Source organism: Elgaria multicarinata, chromosome 5, assembly GCF_023053635.1.
Source record: "Elgaria multicarinata webbii isolate HBS135686 ecotype San Diego chromosome 5, rElgMul1.1.pri, whole genome shotgun sequence".
NCBI classification, from domain to species: domain Eukaryota; kingdom Metazoa; phylum Chordata; class Lepidosauria; order Squamata; family Anguidae; genus Elgaria; species Elgaria multicarinata.
In genome coordinates, this window is record NC_086175.1 from 86091469 (window position 1) to 86109986 (window position 18518).

General features: G+C 41.8%; 1 protein-coding gene across 3 annotated transcripts in view; it reads right to left on the bottom strand.

Annotated features, from left to right (window-relative positions):
* The window catches only part of GBE1 (1,4-alpha-glucan branching enzyme 1), a 216902-nt gene that overhangs the window by 54173 nt on the left and 144211 nt on the right, over positions 1 to 18518 (bottom strand). For all 3 annotated transcript variants that reach the window (XR_010025475.1, XM_063126768.1, XM_063126767.1), the window contains exons 13-14: positions 13848 to 14032; positions 6582 to 6712 (exon numbers count right to left, since the gene is read on the bottom strand). Coding sequence is in view for 2 of the 3 variants with exons in the window: in XM_063126768.1 (XP_062982838.1) it covers positions 6582 to 6712; positions 13848 to 14032 (316 nt within the window). In the remaining variant the exon portion in view is untranslated. The remainder of the gene's footprint in view (positions 1 to 6581; positions 6713 to 13847; positions 14033 to 18518) is intronic.

Here is an 18518-nt window from a genome sequence, read left to right on the forward strand (position 1 = left end):
TTGTCTACCATAAATATATACTTAGTTTCCTAAATGATTAAAGCAGCCTTCTCCCAACCTGAGGCCCTCCAGCTGTTTTGAATGACAACTCCTGCCATTGCTGACCAATGGCCATACTGGCTTAGGCTGATAGTGTATTTCATTTCTCCTAATCAAACAGAATTCTCATCCCTTATGTTCAGAGAGATGCATTGCTACCAATTATACTAAAACTAGAGGACTTTGGTCAGGTGGGTTGAAGCTTGATGGCTGAGGCACTTTTCAACATTTTATGGGGCATATTTTAATATTTTTATGGGAGCATTTTTATATTCTTTATATTATACTTTGTACATACAATATATGGCTGGATCCAGATTTAGATATGTGCAAATGGTTTGGCAGAAGTGGTCTCTACCATCCCTTCCTTCTCACAGCCCCCTATGCAGCCCCCTGAAAATGGTACACTGAGAGTCAGAGACCTTGCTGAATACTATGAGCTGTTGTGCAGGAGAAGGGGTTCTCGAAAAATGGGCAGAACCATCTTCTGTGTGTAAAACACTTCTATTCATAGAAGGCAGATCATGGATCCAACCCATATTATATAATGTTTAAGATATGTACGTAAGAACTGCAATAACCCTTGCTCCCAATATTGAATTCATTTCCTAAACACATTCATTCATTTTCATTCCAATTATATCTCAGACCTGGGCAAGTTACTTATATAAATGTTTCCTCATTAAAACTTGAAATGTGAGCTAAGTATTTCCATTACTTGTATAGCACAATTATTTTAATCTCTTGCTCTAGTTCAAGTGTGGCAAGAGATACTAATGGTGATCCACTCGAAAACAAAGAAAAGTGTGTTATCCTTACTGTTTGTTACCTCCAAAGAAAAAGACCCAAAGAACCCTTCCATACAGTGAGCTTAAAACAGGACTCTTGACATTATCTACCATATTACTTACTTAATCACTATGCTTTTATGTTTTTTTTAAAAAAAATAGTCATGAAGTGAAGCATTCATTTTTTATCTTAGACAGGCTTAATGACACATGAAGCATCATTAGGTAAATTCAGACCAGACAGAAAGAGCAAAATTAGTATTTTATAATCAACTTCTCTCACAGAAGGAATTGTAATTGTTATTTATGAAGATTATGATATGGTATAATTAAGACCTTTTGTTTAGGAAAGGCTGATGAGAATTTATGCCCAACTTCTGGAAAATGCTGCAAACCCATATTTATCAAGGATACATGGAGGAACTATTAGTTTCCATACCTTCGGGTTTCATTTACATAGACATTCATCAGAGCATTTAAAAAGAAACTGTTCTTGTCTATCACAGATAAAACAGTATTCTAGGAAAAGAATTTTAATGGCATGCTGAAGTGATTGCAACATACATGCCTGATGAAAGCAGATGGGGCATTCAAATCTGGGATGTTCCAGAAGATTCCAGTGGCTCATTATGCATGTGCAATCCCATACCTGGGGCTGTGCAGAAGCCATGACAAACTAGTAGATGCGGTACCACGTCACTACCAGAAGAAGGCATGTTACTGAAAATCTGTTTCATTTTAAAACTCTTTTTTTGTTTTTTAAGAAGTAAATTTCAATAATAGGTAAAAAATATTCTCAGCTGCTGATATTAACCTTAACAGATGAAGCACCTTGATGGAACTTGGCATTTGGCTGATCCTAAATTAAATTCTTTGTCTTCATTTTATATAAAGCTTGAATTCTAATAACCAGGGACAGTTACATAACTGCACTTCAAAGCAGCGAACAAACCAAGCAGCTACAAAGAAACATCTTTGCCTTGGGCAATCACACTCCAGTGACTCATTCAAGTGACCTTATTTGCTCATTAGAAGCTCTAGGTGCAGGTTGCAAATGTCAGGGAGCTTTAATTTACAACTTTAAGAAGTAGAGCTACCTAAATTTTAGTGCTAATCTTCTCAAGATCTCAGACCATATCTAACCTTATTTACTTAGCAATCCAGCTGAAATACTCCTCCATTCCTGGTATGAAACTGCATTATCAAACCTTTACTATAGGTATTAAAGTGTTGATGCATTGCATAGTATGCAAAACTAGAAAGCTTGTATGTGAATTAACTATTCCTCTCTGAACCTTTACATAACTTTTTTTAAAAAGAAAAGAAAAATCTATCAACCTACGTTTTAGGCATGAACAATTGCAGTGACATCATGTACACTGAAGGTCAAAAAGGAAAATAGAAAAAAAAAGAATCAGAGGGAGAGTGGAATAAGAATTTGTTATGCATGAACTCTTCAGTCCAGAAAGCATCTCCTAGTATGCATGGAGTGTCAATCTGTGCCCCCCCCCCTCCAACTTGCCTGGCTTGAATCTCTTATGGTGTTCTCAGGCCTCCAGTAAAGTGTGTGTGTGAAGGGGCAGGGAAAGGTAGTGTGGAGAGTTCCATCTAAGCAGGAGAGTCACAGGTTACAAAGGATTCTACACTTCCTGATGACAACATGGCCTAGAAGGTTCACTGATTCAGAAATTATCTCTCTTTTTTTATTAAAGACCCTGTTCAGGTGACACGCTACGCCATGGTGGTTAAGCATTTTGAGGAAAACATTGGGCCTATTCAGACAACACTTCAGGCTCTGTGATTAGTGAAACTGTGGGTCTCTGGGGTTAGCACTAGCCACAAGCTGTGCTGTCACACACAACACTTTAAGCCATGGTTAGAGCCGGTAACCCTGCTGCAGACGATCTGACTGTGGTTAGTGAGTGAGCACGGTTTAGCAAAACGCATTGCACAAGACACCTTAAACCCTGCTCCTTAACCAAAAGCCTTAACCAGCTGTGGCTTAGCGTGTCATGTGAACAATTCCTAATCATGGTGGCTACATAACCAAAATCTAAACACGCTCACTAACCATTTGTTGCAAAGTGTTAGCAGCCTAACCAAGGTTTAGTGTGTTGAACAGGCCCCCCAAAAGAATATCCTCTTAACTAGGGTGGCCATATGGAAAGGAGGACAGGGCTCCTGTATCTTTAACAGTTGTGGTGAAGAGAGACACCTGCTGAAATCCCCTTTTCTATACAATTGTTAAAGATACAGGAACCCTGTGCTCCTTTTCATATGGTCACCCTAGCTTAACTGATTTCTTTTTAAGGATCTTCGTCTGCCTATCTCTATTTCATATCCCTAGAAGTACATGGATTCTCTATGCCATAGCCTTTACAGATGCTCCCCTGAATGCACTTGTTATGCACAGTTTTGTTGCATCATGGGGATCACAGACTTACTGTTCCCATAATACAACAAAACTATATGATATGCTCATGGATGGGAGCACCTACAGCCTCTCAACAGGTTGGATCCTGTGACATGTGGATCAGGTGTTCCCTGCCTTAACACATTTCACAGGAGAGACTCTCACGCAGAAAACCAGAACTTTGCTTGCTGTTTTCATGGTAAAAAACCTTGTTCCATTTAAAAAGATGCTCATCTCTAGCAATGAGAAGTACTGTGGCAAAAACAGCAACAAAGCTCAGATTATGCATAGCTCTTTTCTGCATGTGGATTCCCCTTCTATTGGGCACTGGTTTCCCCATTAGATCTATTTTTGTCCTCTTTTGCTGTAAAAAAGAAAGAAAAGAAAAAAGAAAGTCATCTTGTATTTTTTGGGGGGTAAGCAATTATTTGTGTTGAGCATGCCTGATGTATTTTCACTTCATTAAATCCAAATCTGATTTCCACTGAGTCAAAATAAATGTGGAGAGCACACAAGCAGCAGCAGCAAATGCTACCACTGGGTGCATCTCTCAAACAAATTTCCCAATAACATTTGCTTGGATAAGAATTCAATTTTGCTTTGACTAAGCTTATGTTCAGCTCACAGTGCCGAGACTGCACGGATGCCCTGCATGAACTAGCAATGGACCAAATTTATTGAAAACCACTGGGACCTTTAACTTGCAAATAATAATAAAAAAAATGGAAATTGAAGCTATGGAATTTGCCTCTGAAATTGTATGCCATGCAGCATTTACTAGAATTCAATGTGAAAATTGATTCACATTGGATTCTACTGGTATTTATTAATATCATATACATAAAGGGAAAATAGCATGCATACTAAAATACAGATAATACTGGAATAATTTGGATGTATACTAAAATACAGATAACACTGGCATATTTTGGATATCCTATATAAAATAGGTTAAAAACTGGCTTTTACCTGCAAGCCCTTCTACCCAATGCCAGCACATGAAATGGATGTCACAGAACGTTCCTGAACATACTATCTACTGACATGGTAAGGGTCAGTCCAAAAATGCTAACAGTGCAGCAGTTAAATAAAGTTTGGCTGGGACAGAAACAAGAACAAAAACAACCATGATAGGAAGAAAAAGAATAACTGAAGTTTGTAATTTGTACAGGAGTTTTAATAGAATATAAGGCCAGCCATGCTGCATCAAAGGCCTAGTTTAATAAAAGAACCATAGTGCGTTAAGAATAAGGAGCCTGATAAAAGGATGATAGCGAAAGACAGAGACCTGAGGAGTGAAGAACATATAGATTTTACAAAAGGGGACTGTAAGCCTAAGAGGGAGGTTGTATACAATGTGTGCGCACACACACACACATACATGAACCTGTATTCATCACAATGATAGGCTACACACACACTTTAAGGGAGTTGTGGGCAGGCAATATAAAACACTTGCCCACTTTGGAAAAGCAAGTGATATCAACATGGAGAGGTTGAGGCAGAGTTAGAGATAATCTTAGTCCCCAAATGGACCTTTGCGACAATGCTCCAAAAAATAAGAACCAAAATCAAATCCATTAAATACTGGAAGGTTCTAATTTTCAAACTAAATGGCATAATAGTCTTAAGTACAACACAATTATGCAAAAGCTTGATAAAAGAGTACTACGATTTCACAATGAAAAATGCTAGGAAACTATGTGATGTTGGTGTCACCATCATAAAGAAAGGGTTCAAGGCTCTGAAGCTATGCTGCTACCAGAATCCTACCTTCCCCTTGATTTCTGGATTTCTGTAAGGCTGTTGGAAGCAAATTGGCTTCTTCTACTTTGCCATAGGCAGGATCTACACTATCGCTTTAAAATGGTTTATAACAGTAGTGACAACTGTTGGGGCCCAGGACACACCCCATATAGTTTTCAAAGTGTCATATCCTGCTTGGTGTAGATCTGGCCATAGTGTGACTTATCCCAACTAAAGGCTGGGCTTTTAAAAGTCTGGGGGAGGAACTTGTTCTGAAACTAAGTTGCCTGAGACTATATGGAGTTTTTATTGCTTAAACAGGGATCAGCTTAGAAAGTTTATCTTGCATGTGAAGCTTTTGTATAAAGCCTCAATAAAATCTAACAGAATAATCCTATGCACATTTATTCAAAAGAAAGGTCCACTGTCCATTATAGAGCTTCTCCCAGGTAAGCGTGAGTATGATTGCAGCCAAAATATAGCTCTCTTCGTACACTTTCCCAAACGCAAGAGGACTAAAATAGGGATGGGCCACATATGCTGGCCCCGCCTACAATGTCCCTGCATGCAATGATTGCGACTAGAACTCCCACAAGCAAATTCAAATAGAACTCCCGTATTTGGGGCATTAGTTGGGGATCTGAGGGGGTGGTACTCAGGGACATTGTGGGTGGGGCCAGCAGGCAGGAAGCTGATCCCAGTTTTAGCCCTCATGAGTTTGCATGAAGAGCCCTTATATGTAACTGATACACATTGATGGTGCAGTATAAATAATAGCACAGGACATCATTGAATCATAGAATAAACCAAAACTTTACTTCCCTTTTTCATTAAATGTTGAAGTCAAACTTAAACAACGACAACAACAACATTGAACAGATCAACTTCAATTAAAGGTCCATTCTGGACATACTAATAGACCAGAATTTGATTTATTGTGACAAGCGATGATCTTTAGTTTAAACTAACCACAACTTGTCCTTTCTGGATAGAACAATAAACTGCAGTTAGTGTTAAACAAAAAGTGGATTTTCCAATATCATCCTTGTGGCTGTGCTATAGGAAGAAAAACAAGAGCATACGAACATAAGAAGAGTTGGAGTTGGATGCCACATCTGTACCATTGATATAATCGAGAAAAGAAGACCATATTTCATTGAATGGGTCATAGCTAAGTTGGCCCGACGAAACTCTGCGGTGGTAGGTTAATTTTTCAGAGCAGGCTATATCCCACACTTTCTTCCTCTGACCACAGTAAATTGAAGGAAATGAGCTCGGTTCGGCATCTACAGAAATCGTGTTTGTGTATTTATTAGAAATGCTGTCTGACTTGTATGTTTTTATATATATTTTTAACTTTTTAAACTGCTTTGTTAAATAAAGTTTAATAAATAAATAATAATAAAAAAGAACATAAGAAGAGCCATACTGGTTCAGACCAAGGGTCCATCTAGTCCATCACTCTGTTCACATAGTGGTCAACCAGCTGTCGACCAGGGACTCACAAGCAGGACAAGCTTGTGAGCTTGAGGCTTATTCACAAGGTGTTACTCTAACGTTACATCTGAAATTGACCGTAGAGAAGAAAAGGATATTTTCCTGGTTTTTCTGTACCCACTCTGTAATCTGTAAAGCTTTTAGATGGGTGGAAATTAAATATAAATAGGAGATTTGCCCTCTCAAAAGCAATAACTTTGTCTGATTCATGTTTTTCACACACATAAGCCTAAAAAAGAGTAAACAAAAAAAGTTAAATTATATACTTATTAAAATGCTTTCACATATTTACTGCCACATGGAATTATAACCAAGGTGGGGGGAATATGACGAATGAAGATGAAATAAGTTAAAATGAAAATGGCACCTTGTCTGTAAGTAACTTTATCTAAGAATTCAGATGATAAAACTATGGTTTCAATCTTTAAAGAGTTGAGTAAGCTATAAAAGAAAAAAAAGGAATAACAAATCAGCTACACATTTCACTTTACCTATTGAAGGTTTGCGTGCGTGTGTAGAAACTGCCACAATGACATCTGAGAGGGAAATTCTTTCAAGGCTCAGCCCTTTTCTTCATAATTCTTTTTCAACTATTCACTGCTCCTTCCTGGTTACGCCAAAAGCTGAACTGATGGTGATTTAGGGCTGCACAGAATTTTACTTTTAACACAAATCTTAAAAAGCAGGGTCTTTGAGATACTGCTATATCCCTTTAGAATGTCATTGGCTTGTATCACTTCAGAATAATAATTAGCTATTATTTTCATGTCAATTTCACTCCAGAATGGAAACTGGAAGCATGCTGGCTAAAGAAGTATATCTTTGCTTAAAAAAAGTGGTGGGGTGGAGGACATTGGATGGAATCCTTCAAAGCACACCAGAAATAAGTTCTATTTCATAAGAGAGTGTTCACTAGAAGACTATCTTATATAGAACCTTTTCCTGGAACAATACAAGCACTTCAGAGGGCCAATTTCAAGATGGGAGAAGATTAAAATGCATTTATATGCCATTGGAAGACAAGTACCAAGCATTCAAGTTGGACTAAGGCTGTTATTTTTTACGTAATATTTCTGCATTTAGCAAGAAATCTGAGAGGAATTTAAAACAGAAGAAATTAAATAGGAACTAAACACAGCCGTGAATCAGGAGTTGATACAGGCAGGGCTTAGATTTATTAAGGCTGCAATCCTGTGCACATTAATCTTTGGCTAAATCCTATTGATTCAGTGGGACTTGTGATAAACATGCAGAAGAGGGGGGAGTGAGGAATCAGAGAGCAAGGGGTATGGTTCAAGCACTATTTCTTCTTCCACATGAAAAAGCCTGAGTATCCCTCAGCTGTAGGTTAACGGAGTAGCTTTAGGAAATACACAATCTACTTGGGTACACATTGTCATGGGCTGAGCCCATGGTTCCTTTAAGAGACCATCTTTTTGCTTCATCCCAGGGAGAGGGAGAGGGTTTTTGTGTGTCTGAAAAGGGAGTAGCAAGCGAAAAGCCAAGGCCGCGCTGGGTGAGAAACTCCTGGCATCTGATAACGCCTCCCCGGGCTGGTACCAGGGGTGGGTGGGGGAAGTAACAAGTTGCAGCTGTGCAATGTCTGGGAGCATTCCCCCCTCCCTTGGGGAGAGGTGTGGGTTGCTATGGGGTTTCTATTGGTCAGGGTGGGTCTGGTGACAAGGGGGTCCTAGAAAGGGATAAAAGGCTTAGGCACCTAAGGGTCTGGTCCCTTTCCTGTGGGTGTTAGGAGTCCAGCGTGTGTGTGGTGAGTCAGAGCATCCAGGCCGGACCGGCTGGATGGTGGAGGCTCCACACGGCCGCTGAGGGAAGGAGTCTTAATTCGAGTGATGTAAAGTCAAGTTGGAGTGAGCAACAAGAGGTTGAGTCACAGAGTTATATGTTTGTTTTGTTTTAAGTCCAGGTTTGGGTACAATTGGGCAAGGGACCTTGCCGGAGTTACGGCTGGGGGGAGGTAAAAGTGGGGAGTGAGTGCGAATTCTATTAGGCTTGAGCATATAAAGGGTGAGGGTGAGGTATTAGTTCCTGCTGTCCTAAGTGTGTCATTCCTTTGTCCGTGTTTCCCCCCCAAACCTCTTATGTGTGTACCTTTATGTGTGTACCCTTATGGTAGTGTGTAATGTAAAGAATAAAAGTGTTTGGTCCCTATTTCTGGAGTGTGGTGTGGTTTCCTTGAGAACCTAGACTCTAAAGGGTTAACAAGCGGCAGTGAAGGGGCTTGTGTGTGGGCTGGCTGAGTAAGACCCCCCTTCTCTAGCCGGGGAATCGCTGAGTAAAACATAGCGATTCCACTACACACATTAGCTTTATTGGTGATACTTTTTCTTCCCATGCTCAGAAATGAGGTATAGGCCACAGCTAGATGGGGCTTTATCCCGGGTCGAACCCCGGGATCGTCCCTGTGCGTCCACATGACGCACAGGGGATCCCGGGATCAGGGAGGGATCATCCCTCCCTTGCCCCAGGATATTGCCCTTTCCTTTGGTTTTTCCCGCTGAGCCCGAGACTGCGGAATGTGTGGCCAGGTGCTGCGGGTTGACCCACCTCCGCGCGATGGGAGTGCTGCGCTCATCGGGCGTAGGGTAGGGGGAGAGGGGGAAATAATTTAATTTTTTTAAAAAAACCACTTACCTTTAGTGCACGAGCGTTCGTGCGCTGTTGGTCCTTTGAAAAATAAAAAATGGCGGACGCGACGCCTCTCCTGCTGAGGTCGTCACGTGTAGACAGAGGAAGGATCTCCGTTAAACACAACGTGAGATCTACCCTCCTCCATCACAGGATAGGACTTGGTCTAGCTAAGGCCATAGTTGGCATTTCCTAGAACTAGAATGATTTTGGACTCAAAGTCATTAGATCTTTCAGTACGATAAGCAAATCTTTAGGAACCAATATGCCTTCAAAGAATCATAGAATAGTAGAATTGGAAGGGACGTATAAGGCCATCGAGTCCAACTCCCTGTTCAGTGCAGGAATCCACCTTAAAGCATACCTGACAGATGGCTGTCCAGCTGCCTCTTGAATGCCTCTAGTGTGGGAGAGCCCACGACCTCCCTAGGTAATTGGTTCCATTATCATACTGCTTTTACAGTCAGAAAGTTTTTCCTGAGGTCCAACTTTTCAAGTATTTGAAGATTGCTATCATGTCTCTCCTCAACCTTCTCTTCTCAAGGCTAAACATCCCTCATAGGGCTTTGTTTCCATACTACTGATCATCCTTGTTGCCCTCCTCTGAACCCCCTCCAGCTTGTCTGTATCCTTCTTGAAGTGTGGTGCCCAGAACTGGACACAATACTCAAGATGAGGGCCAACCAATGCTGAATAGAGGGGAACCAATACTTTGCACGACTTAGAAGCTGTACTTCTACCTTCTATTTTGGACTAGAAGCTGTACTTCTAGCCCAAAACAGTATTTTCTTTTTTTGCAGCCACATCACACTGTTGGCTCATATTCAGCTTGTGATCTACAATAATTCCAAGATCCTTCTCGCATATAGTATTGCTGAGCCAAGTGTCCCCCATCATGTAACTGTGCATTTGGTTTCTTTTTCCTAGGTGTAGAACTTGGCATTTATCCCTATTAAATTTCATTCTGTTGTTTTCAGCACAGCACTCCAGCCTATCAAGATCACCTTGAAATTTGCTTCTGTCTTCCAGGGTATTAGCTATGCCACCCAATTTTGGGTCATCTGCAAATCTGATAAGCGTTCCCTATACCTCCTTGTCCAAGTCATTAATAAAAATGTTGACGAGCATTGGGCCCAGGCCTGAGCCCTGCGGTACCCCGCTTGTTACCTCCCCCCAGTTTGATAAGGCACCATTGATAAGCACTCAATGGCCCAGTTCAGACAACACTCTGGGCTTTGTGGTTAACTTAACCATGGCCAGCTGTGTTTATGCTAACCACATGCAAAATGGGAGCAGACGACACTTTTAACCCTTTTGTGGTTAAGCTTTCCTTAACCGCACGCTAACCACGAAGTAGTTAGTGGAGCATCTGCTTCCTCCAACTGATTCCTCCAACTGATTCCTCCAACTGATTCAAACAGCCCTAGCGCTAGGAGCCCTGGCAGTTATGGCCGTCATTTTAGAGCAGGCACCAATGAAATCAGCAATTACATGCATGCATCCCCTCGTTTTGCTTTCTGCATCGCCATGTCTGCTATACCTCTACAGTCATCACAGGGGAGGCAGAAGCCTTCCAGGATGGCTGCGCTAGCTGCATCATCAGGCAGTGCCGCCACAATAATGAGAACCTGAGGGGTGTAATGATGCTTCAACGAGGTAGGAGAAACGGGTGCTTCGTATGGGGAAATTGCAAGCGGGGATTTAAAAAGCTCTGCTGTAAGCATGCTCTGCTAAGAAGAGCAAAAATTGCTCCAAAAAACTAATGCAAAACACGAAATGGCAGATGCAGCGAGCGTATAAATCAGCAGTCCAGAGCAACCATAGAGCTTGCTGGCTAGCGCGGCCCCACCTAGTTAGGCAACTCTGTACTGGAAGCTCTATGCCTTAACCCCTTAAACCCTTAACCATAGACACGTGTCAGATGGCACTTTTATTTTATTTATTTAAGCATTTTTATCCCGCCATTCAGCCAAAAAAGGCTCTCACGGTGGCTTACAAAAATATTTCTTGACAGTCCCTGCCCAGAGGCTTACAATGACACAAAAGGAAAGGGGATTAGTGCCGCTAACCACTTTGCATGACGTGGTAAGTGAACCTAACCACAATAGTGGTTAACGGGCAAGATGGTTAAGGAAAACGTGTGTCAGACGACACCGTAAACCATGGCTAAGGATTCCGTTAACCATTTTGTGGTTAAGCAGCATAGTTTAGCGTGTCGTCTGAATGGGGTCACTGAGTCCAATTCTGTAGCCAACTGTGGATCCACCTAATAGTTGTTCCATCTAGCCTAAAAAGACACGATTGGTTTGGAGAGCTCTTGAACACACCATTCAATTGGGGTGGGGGGGAAGGGCTATATCAGATAGGTTGATGATGGATTTCTGATTGAGACTTCACTGACCTCTTAAGTATCAATTAAGAGAAAAACATTTTCATTATAAAGTAATTGAACTCATGATAATATGGTGCTATATAGCCTTTCAAAATCTACAAAATAATCCTATTTTGACAATGTACATATTTTGATGGGAACAGGCTGTGTTTATTGCAAGAGAATGAAAGAATAGAAATTTTATTATAAACAAGCAATTGGTAGAGGCTGCAGGGCTATTTTGTATTAGTGAACGGACAGAATATATTGTTTTTATTTATCTAAGATAATAATAATAATAATAATAATAATAATAATAATAATAATAATAATAATAATAATAGTATTTCTTACCCGCCTCGCCCTTTGGATCAAGGTGGGGTAAGAAATAAATATACTGCTTGATATCATACATTCTCTAAACAGTTTGATTGATATATATCATATTTTCACCTCAACATAAATGATTCTAATAGAATGCCATTGGCTACTGCATCTCTGTTTGCATATTAAATATGAATAAAAGGATCAGGCTCTAAGAAAGGAATTTACCAATGCAAAACTAGCTGCATTAGAAAAGCAACAAACTGTGCTATGGCAGGCTAGAGTAATTGCTTTTCAATGAAATGAATTTTCACAGACAACTCATTCTGTAAAATTCTCTGGTCCTTCTAGGCTATACTGTTGTCTCCTCTACCAAGTTATATAGTTGCAAAGCTTTCCCCAAAATCCTTCTGTGGCAGCAATTGTATTAATTAAATGCTGCAATCCTGTCTATTGTTAACGCGAGTTCTGACACACTCTGGGAAACTGGTATGAACCAGCCTGCTCGCAGAGCAGTGAATGTATAGAGTTTGTCAGTATTTATACACTGCAGTAGAAGGTATTTGCAGGATTTGAAAAAAAGTTTGATTTTTCACCCCATTTTTCCCCTGTGAAATTTCATAAGGTCATATTCACAGGATAGGAAAAGGAATAAAATAGAGTGCTATTCCATGGCCCTTAACAGCCATAATTTCCCAGCATTTTGGAACTTGAGTGAACATAAAAATCCCTTCACACATTGGCCTGGTTCACACAACAAAAATGTGGTTAACAAGGCATGGTGCCTTTTTAACCAATGCCACACATGCCAATTGCATGCTGGTTCATTACCTTAATTACCCTTGTCATACACAGTTTGTCGTTATGTGCGAACCCAGCAAGAGTGGTGGCTTGGGTCATCAACAAACCACCCAGGAACCCTACCCTCGCCGACTTCAAATGTACCAGTAAGTTACACCCAGCAAGGGTAATTAGGGAAATCGAGCAACAGACGCAGGGGTGGTTAATAAGCCACAGTGGCTTATTACCCACCCATGTGCGAGTGAATCTGGTCAACCTGTTCAATCAAATGGTTTTTTGTTTATTGAATATACTCCTAGCCTATGCACTCTACTAAGGCCCATAATATGCAAATAGTCAAAGTGTTCCTTTTCAAGCAAATTATTGGACCACATGAAGCTTGGAAATTGGATCTAAGAGTAAAATGGCAAGAATTGTAACACAATCAAACGTAACTGAACTTGGAACATGGTCTATTTGTAGTCTTATTTTAAGAGTAAGTAGAATCTTGATGACTAGGGAGCAAAAATGTAACTAATTATCCAAAAATAAAAACATTTTTTGTAAGGATAAGCACAGCAATTTATATCAAACACAGTTGTCAAAATAATTAAAACATTTTAAAGATATCACTGTATTAGATCTAGGGCTCTTCCACACGTCGTACTGAAAGCGCTTCCATCCGCCCCCAGTGCACCCCGAAAACGATCGTGTAGCTTGCCTGTAAAAGAGACGAGGAAGAGGCGTCATTGCCGGCGCCGCTGCCACCCACCTCCCTCCTCGCTCGCCGGGACGGAGAGCTCGGCAGAAGAAGGCAGGGTCTCCACCCCGCCTTCCCGCCTTCTTCCGCTGAGCTTTCCGTCCCGGCGGGCGAGGAGGGTGGCGGCGGCAAGGACGCTTCTTCCTCGTCTCTTTTACAGGCAAGCTACACGATCATTTTCGGGGTGCACTGGGGGCGGATGGAAGCGCTTTCAGTACGACGTGTGGAAGAGCCTCTAGACAGCTTTTTTTCTTTTCTTTTTTTTAAAGTGAAATGGAGGAGAAGGAAAAAGAATCCTACCATGGTAAACAAGATACTGCTTCAGAATTTTATGAACAAACAAGCCACCACTGAATTGTTTTGAAAATATGTTAAGGGGATAAAACAGTACATAAATATCTGTCTTATTTCTTTTAATGAAGTTTATTACTGAAATTCTGAACCGGTGATTAACGGACAATACTTTTAGTGTATATACTTTACCGGGGGTGATGCAAGCCAGCCGAATCTTTCTTCCAATTTGTTCATATCTCTGTCAAATGCATTTAAGAATCTGTAGCGAAGAATCTGATCATCAGCTAAATGAAACTGCCTCCTAGCATAATGGTAACTTTCGTTATTGCCTTTTCTGGGAAAGTCCAACCATTCTGGATGCCCAAACTCATTACCTATTTAGAAAAAAAAAAGAAAACCATGCAATATAATGAGTCTGCATTAGTTAACACCCCTCCAAAACACATTTAAAGCCAAAAAATACCACAACTTATTTTAATACTTTTATTGTATACATTTTACATCATTATTATTTACATTTCTATACCACCCCAGAGCTGAAGTTCTCTGGGTGGCTCACAAATGATTAAAACATTAAACATTAAAAATCGATATACAAAATTTACAAACGTAAATAAAGATAACGTACAAAGACAACTTTAGACAATCTATGGCATATCTGTTGGATTACAAGAATCTGAATTGCTAAATACTTAGCACATGGATAAGTACTTAGTCGTTACTCCCCCTACCCCCAAATAATAATAAAAAAATGAGCAGGCTTGAAAATGTGACAACATTGTCACTAACAAGGAAAGCACAAGAAACAAGTAATCAAAAGTCCTTAACCATAAGTCTAACACAGTTGACAGTAGATTCCAACTTATAATAAACCCATTGTGGAAGTTCTTCCAAGGACCGTGAGAAAAGCAAGCAAATGTATGTGTGTGTGGGTTTAACTTTTAGAGAACTTTAATTCAAAAACATTTCCCTATAATTTGTTGTGCAATTAAGACAAGGCATATATATATATATATATATATATATATATATATGCACAACTTGTGCTCCACCAAGCTAACCATGGGCATGTATGCCGCCTTGAGATCTTATTGATATAGGGCGGGATATAAATGTTTTAAATAAATAAATAAAATGTCTACACCATCCATTTATCCCGGGGTCATCTCAAGATCATCCCTGTGCGCCCAAATGATGCACAGGGGATCTGAGGGTCAACCAGGGATGACCTTCCACTTTCACTGGGATAAAATGGACAACACTTATCCCAGTTTTTCCTTTGGTCCCAGGACAACCCCGAGTGCTGTGGATGAGGTGGTGCAGGCTCCCGGGTCTCTCTCCTCCCCGTGATCAACGGGGCTTTGCAAACAGGCATGGAGCTTGGGGTATGTGTGCTCCGTGTCCATGGGGGTGGGGGAGCAGCAGTTTCCCTAGGATGGCTGCTGCCGCTTTTCGAAGTTAAGTGTTGTTGTTTTTAACTTACGTTTTGTGCGAATGATCGGGGCTGTGCAGTTGCACGACCGGCTCATCCTTTAAAACACACACACACACACACACACACACAGAGTGCCGGAGTGTCCCTCCTAACTTTTGGGGTGTCATGCTGGTGTGTACATACCCAGGATCCTCCTCCCCATCTCAGATAACTGGTAGGTGTATGGTGGAACACTATGTATGGTGTTCCACCAGAGGCTGAACTAAAGGATTTTTTCTTTGCTTGCAATTTTACTGAATATGTGTAAGGATGGGTTTATAAGGACTTATTTATTTATTTATTTATTTATTTATTACATTTCTATACCGCCCAATAGCCGGAGCTCTCTGGGCGGTTCACAACTTGTTAGCATAGTATAGGGGAAAAGCTTTGGGGGCATAGAAGGGGTTGGGGGAGCAAAAGAGTATGTAGAAAACCAATAAACAGAGTTTTTAGAAGCTTTAAGGTATAGAAGCTTGTTACTTGTGGTGGGGAGAGAATGATTTGCTATATTAGTCATAATTGTCCTGCACTTGTTACAACTGTATGTCATTGGCGTGCGCACAGGGGATGCAGAGGGTTCCATTGAACCCCCTAATGTGCCGCCGCCGCCATGTTTGCCCCGTCCTTGCTGAACCCCCTCTGAGGCCGCTGCGGGCCGAGCCAGGCGCCGTCACTCTGGAGACGGGTCAGAGGGAAATGTGCAGTGCCGCCCGTCAGAAGCCTCCAGCGGCTGCGCCCACCCCACTCCGGTTCCTGCTCCTCCTCCGGCTCCGCGCCTCGTTGTGGCCGCAGCTGCGGTTCCTACTGCTGGGCCTGGCGGGGGCGGGGGCGGGGCCTGGCTAGGTGTATGGCGGGGCCAGTAAGTGCCGTTTGGGCTTCCCTGCGGAGCGGAGACCTTTGTGGGTGCGTTTCTCCGCTGCTTTCCCCAGTTACCTCCTTCCGCCTTTCTCTTTCCCTGCGAAGGGCCAGAGCAGGGAGAGTGGCCGGCGGGCGAGGGGCTGCCGCGCTTCCCGCAATTCACTCGTCAGGCAGGCGCGTTCCTTCAGGGGCAAAGACAGATGTTCGGGGAGAAGGGCTGCTCTCCTATTTCCAATTCACAGAGACCACTGGAAGAGACCTGCTGCCAGCTCTCCTCACAGAGGAGAGCTGGCAGCAGCAATGAGGAGGAAGAGAAGAGCACCACATGCGAAGGAGGTGAGGGGGAGAAGGCCGGCCAGCAGTGGGGCTTACAGTCAGGGGCCTACACTGTTCCTAGCTCTACAATATTTATTTTTCAAGCCATTCTTTTGGTAAATATGGTATGTGTGTCTCTTGTGTCACTTTAAAACAGAGCTGCAGCACAATCCTATGTATGTCTACTCAGAAGTAAGCCCCACTGAGATCAATCAAACTTACTCTGAGGTAAATGTGCACCGGATGCAGCCTGAAAATGAAGAGAGGATGAAGAAAGGACAGGAAAAAAAGAATTGTAGAAATAGAATAGCAAGGTAACTGTGGGATATTTAACCATATTTAAAGACAGTAAGTACATCCCACACTGGGATATTTAACCATAGTTAAAGACAATAAGTACAGCAAAATTAGTGCCCCTCTACTTCAGTCCCAATCAAATAATTACAACAGTGAACCAGCCAGGTCTTCCATAGGAAAACTCTGTACCAGGTGATAGTTATTTTTAAATTTTAATTAAAAATATATTATCCTTTCCTATAACAAAATGGTACTTACTCCTAAGTAAGTGTGTCCCACTGAAGAAGGAAATCCTATTTGATTCCTGTATTCCTGTTAGTGTGACATGATAAGTTAAAGGCACAATTTTATGCATGTTTAGACAGAAAAAAGTCCTTCAACTCCTAGAATCCCCTAGCCAGCATGGCTGGCTGGGGTATGCTGAGAATTGTAGGACTTCTTATACAGTATGTGGGTATGTGGTGTGGTTTGGCTTGAATTGCTTGTGTCCGGATTTCCTTTCTGGACTGGACTTGCTGGTTACATGACCCACAAGCCCAGGTTGTGGTATAGTCCTCTTCTTCTTTTGTGTTTAAAAGCTGTAAAGTATCCTGTGAGATCTGGAAGACTCACAACTTTATTATGGCATAATAAGCTGTTGTCCACTGGCCTCAAGTGCCAAAATGACTTTACTGGCTTGGCACTGTGAGTTTAGGGGTGGGGTGGGGGGTCATGTCATTTGCTATTCCGCTTTGGGCAGCAAAATGTCTTGGACCAGCCCTGGCAAGAGCTGGCTATAATTTAGATACTGAACAATATGCATTGGGTTTCCTAGGTGTACAGGGCCCAGGTGTCTCAGGCAGGATCTACACTACTGTTTTCATAGAATCATAGAATAATAGAGTTGGAAGAGGTCTATAAGGCCATCAAGTCCTGCTCAATGCAGGAATCCACCTTAAAGCATCTCTGACAGGTGGTTGTCCAGCTGCTTCTTGAATGCCTCTAGTGTGGGAGAGCCCACAACCTTCCTAGGTAACTGGTTCTACTGTCATACTGCTCTAACAGTCAGGAGGTTTTTCCTGATGTCCAGCTGGAATCTGACTTCCTGTAACTTGAGCCCATTATTCCGTGTCCTGCACTCTGGGATGATCGAGAAGAGATCCTGGCCCTCCTGTGTGTGTCAATCTTTCAAGTATTTGAAGAGTGCTATCATGTCTCCCCTCAGGCTTCTCCTCAAGGCTAAACATTACCTCTGTTTCCTTTCCCCTCCGGGACACTCATACCTCTCCTGTCCGCACCCTCTCTCCCTCTTCTAGCCCCACACATAGGGGCATTTCTCTCTCTTCTTTCCCCAGGGCTCCCCCTACGCCAATCCTCTTCTTTTGCCCTTATTTTATTTAGAGTATTTTTATTTAGAGTATTTTTATCCCGTACCTCAGCCTAAAAGTCTCCCGGAGCGGCTTACAATTGATCAGTAAAGAAGACTGATGTGCCCTTGTGACGGTTTCCCATCCTCTCTTTTCTCCTTCATCTCCTGTCTTCTGCCAATAGCCCCTTCGCGGCCTTCCAGAGATGCCCCTAGTTCCAGATCTCCTACACTCCCCCAAGTTTTCCAAATCTTTCCAGCCAGCCCTCTCTTATGCTAGGCTCGCAGCCACCCCTCGTCCTCACTATATTCACCCCAGAAGTCTCTCTCCTGGACCTCATTCCAAATTCTTTGCTCAGCAGCACACAGGGCAATCTTTTAAAATCATTATTAGGGCATTTGATGTATGGTGTATTCTATGTATGGTGCTGGAACTTAAGATGACACTCATTGTTGTTAATGTGATAGAATCTGTTTTAAATGTGAATCTGTTTTAGTAAGTTTGGATTAGGTCATTATCTGATTAAATTTAAAGATGGTGAAAATTGACTATATCTTTATATATGCC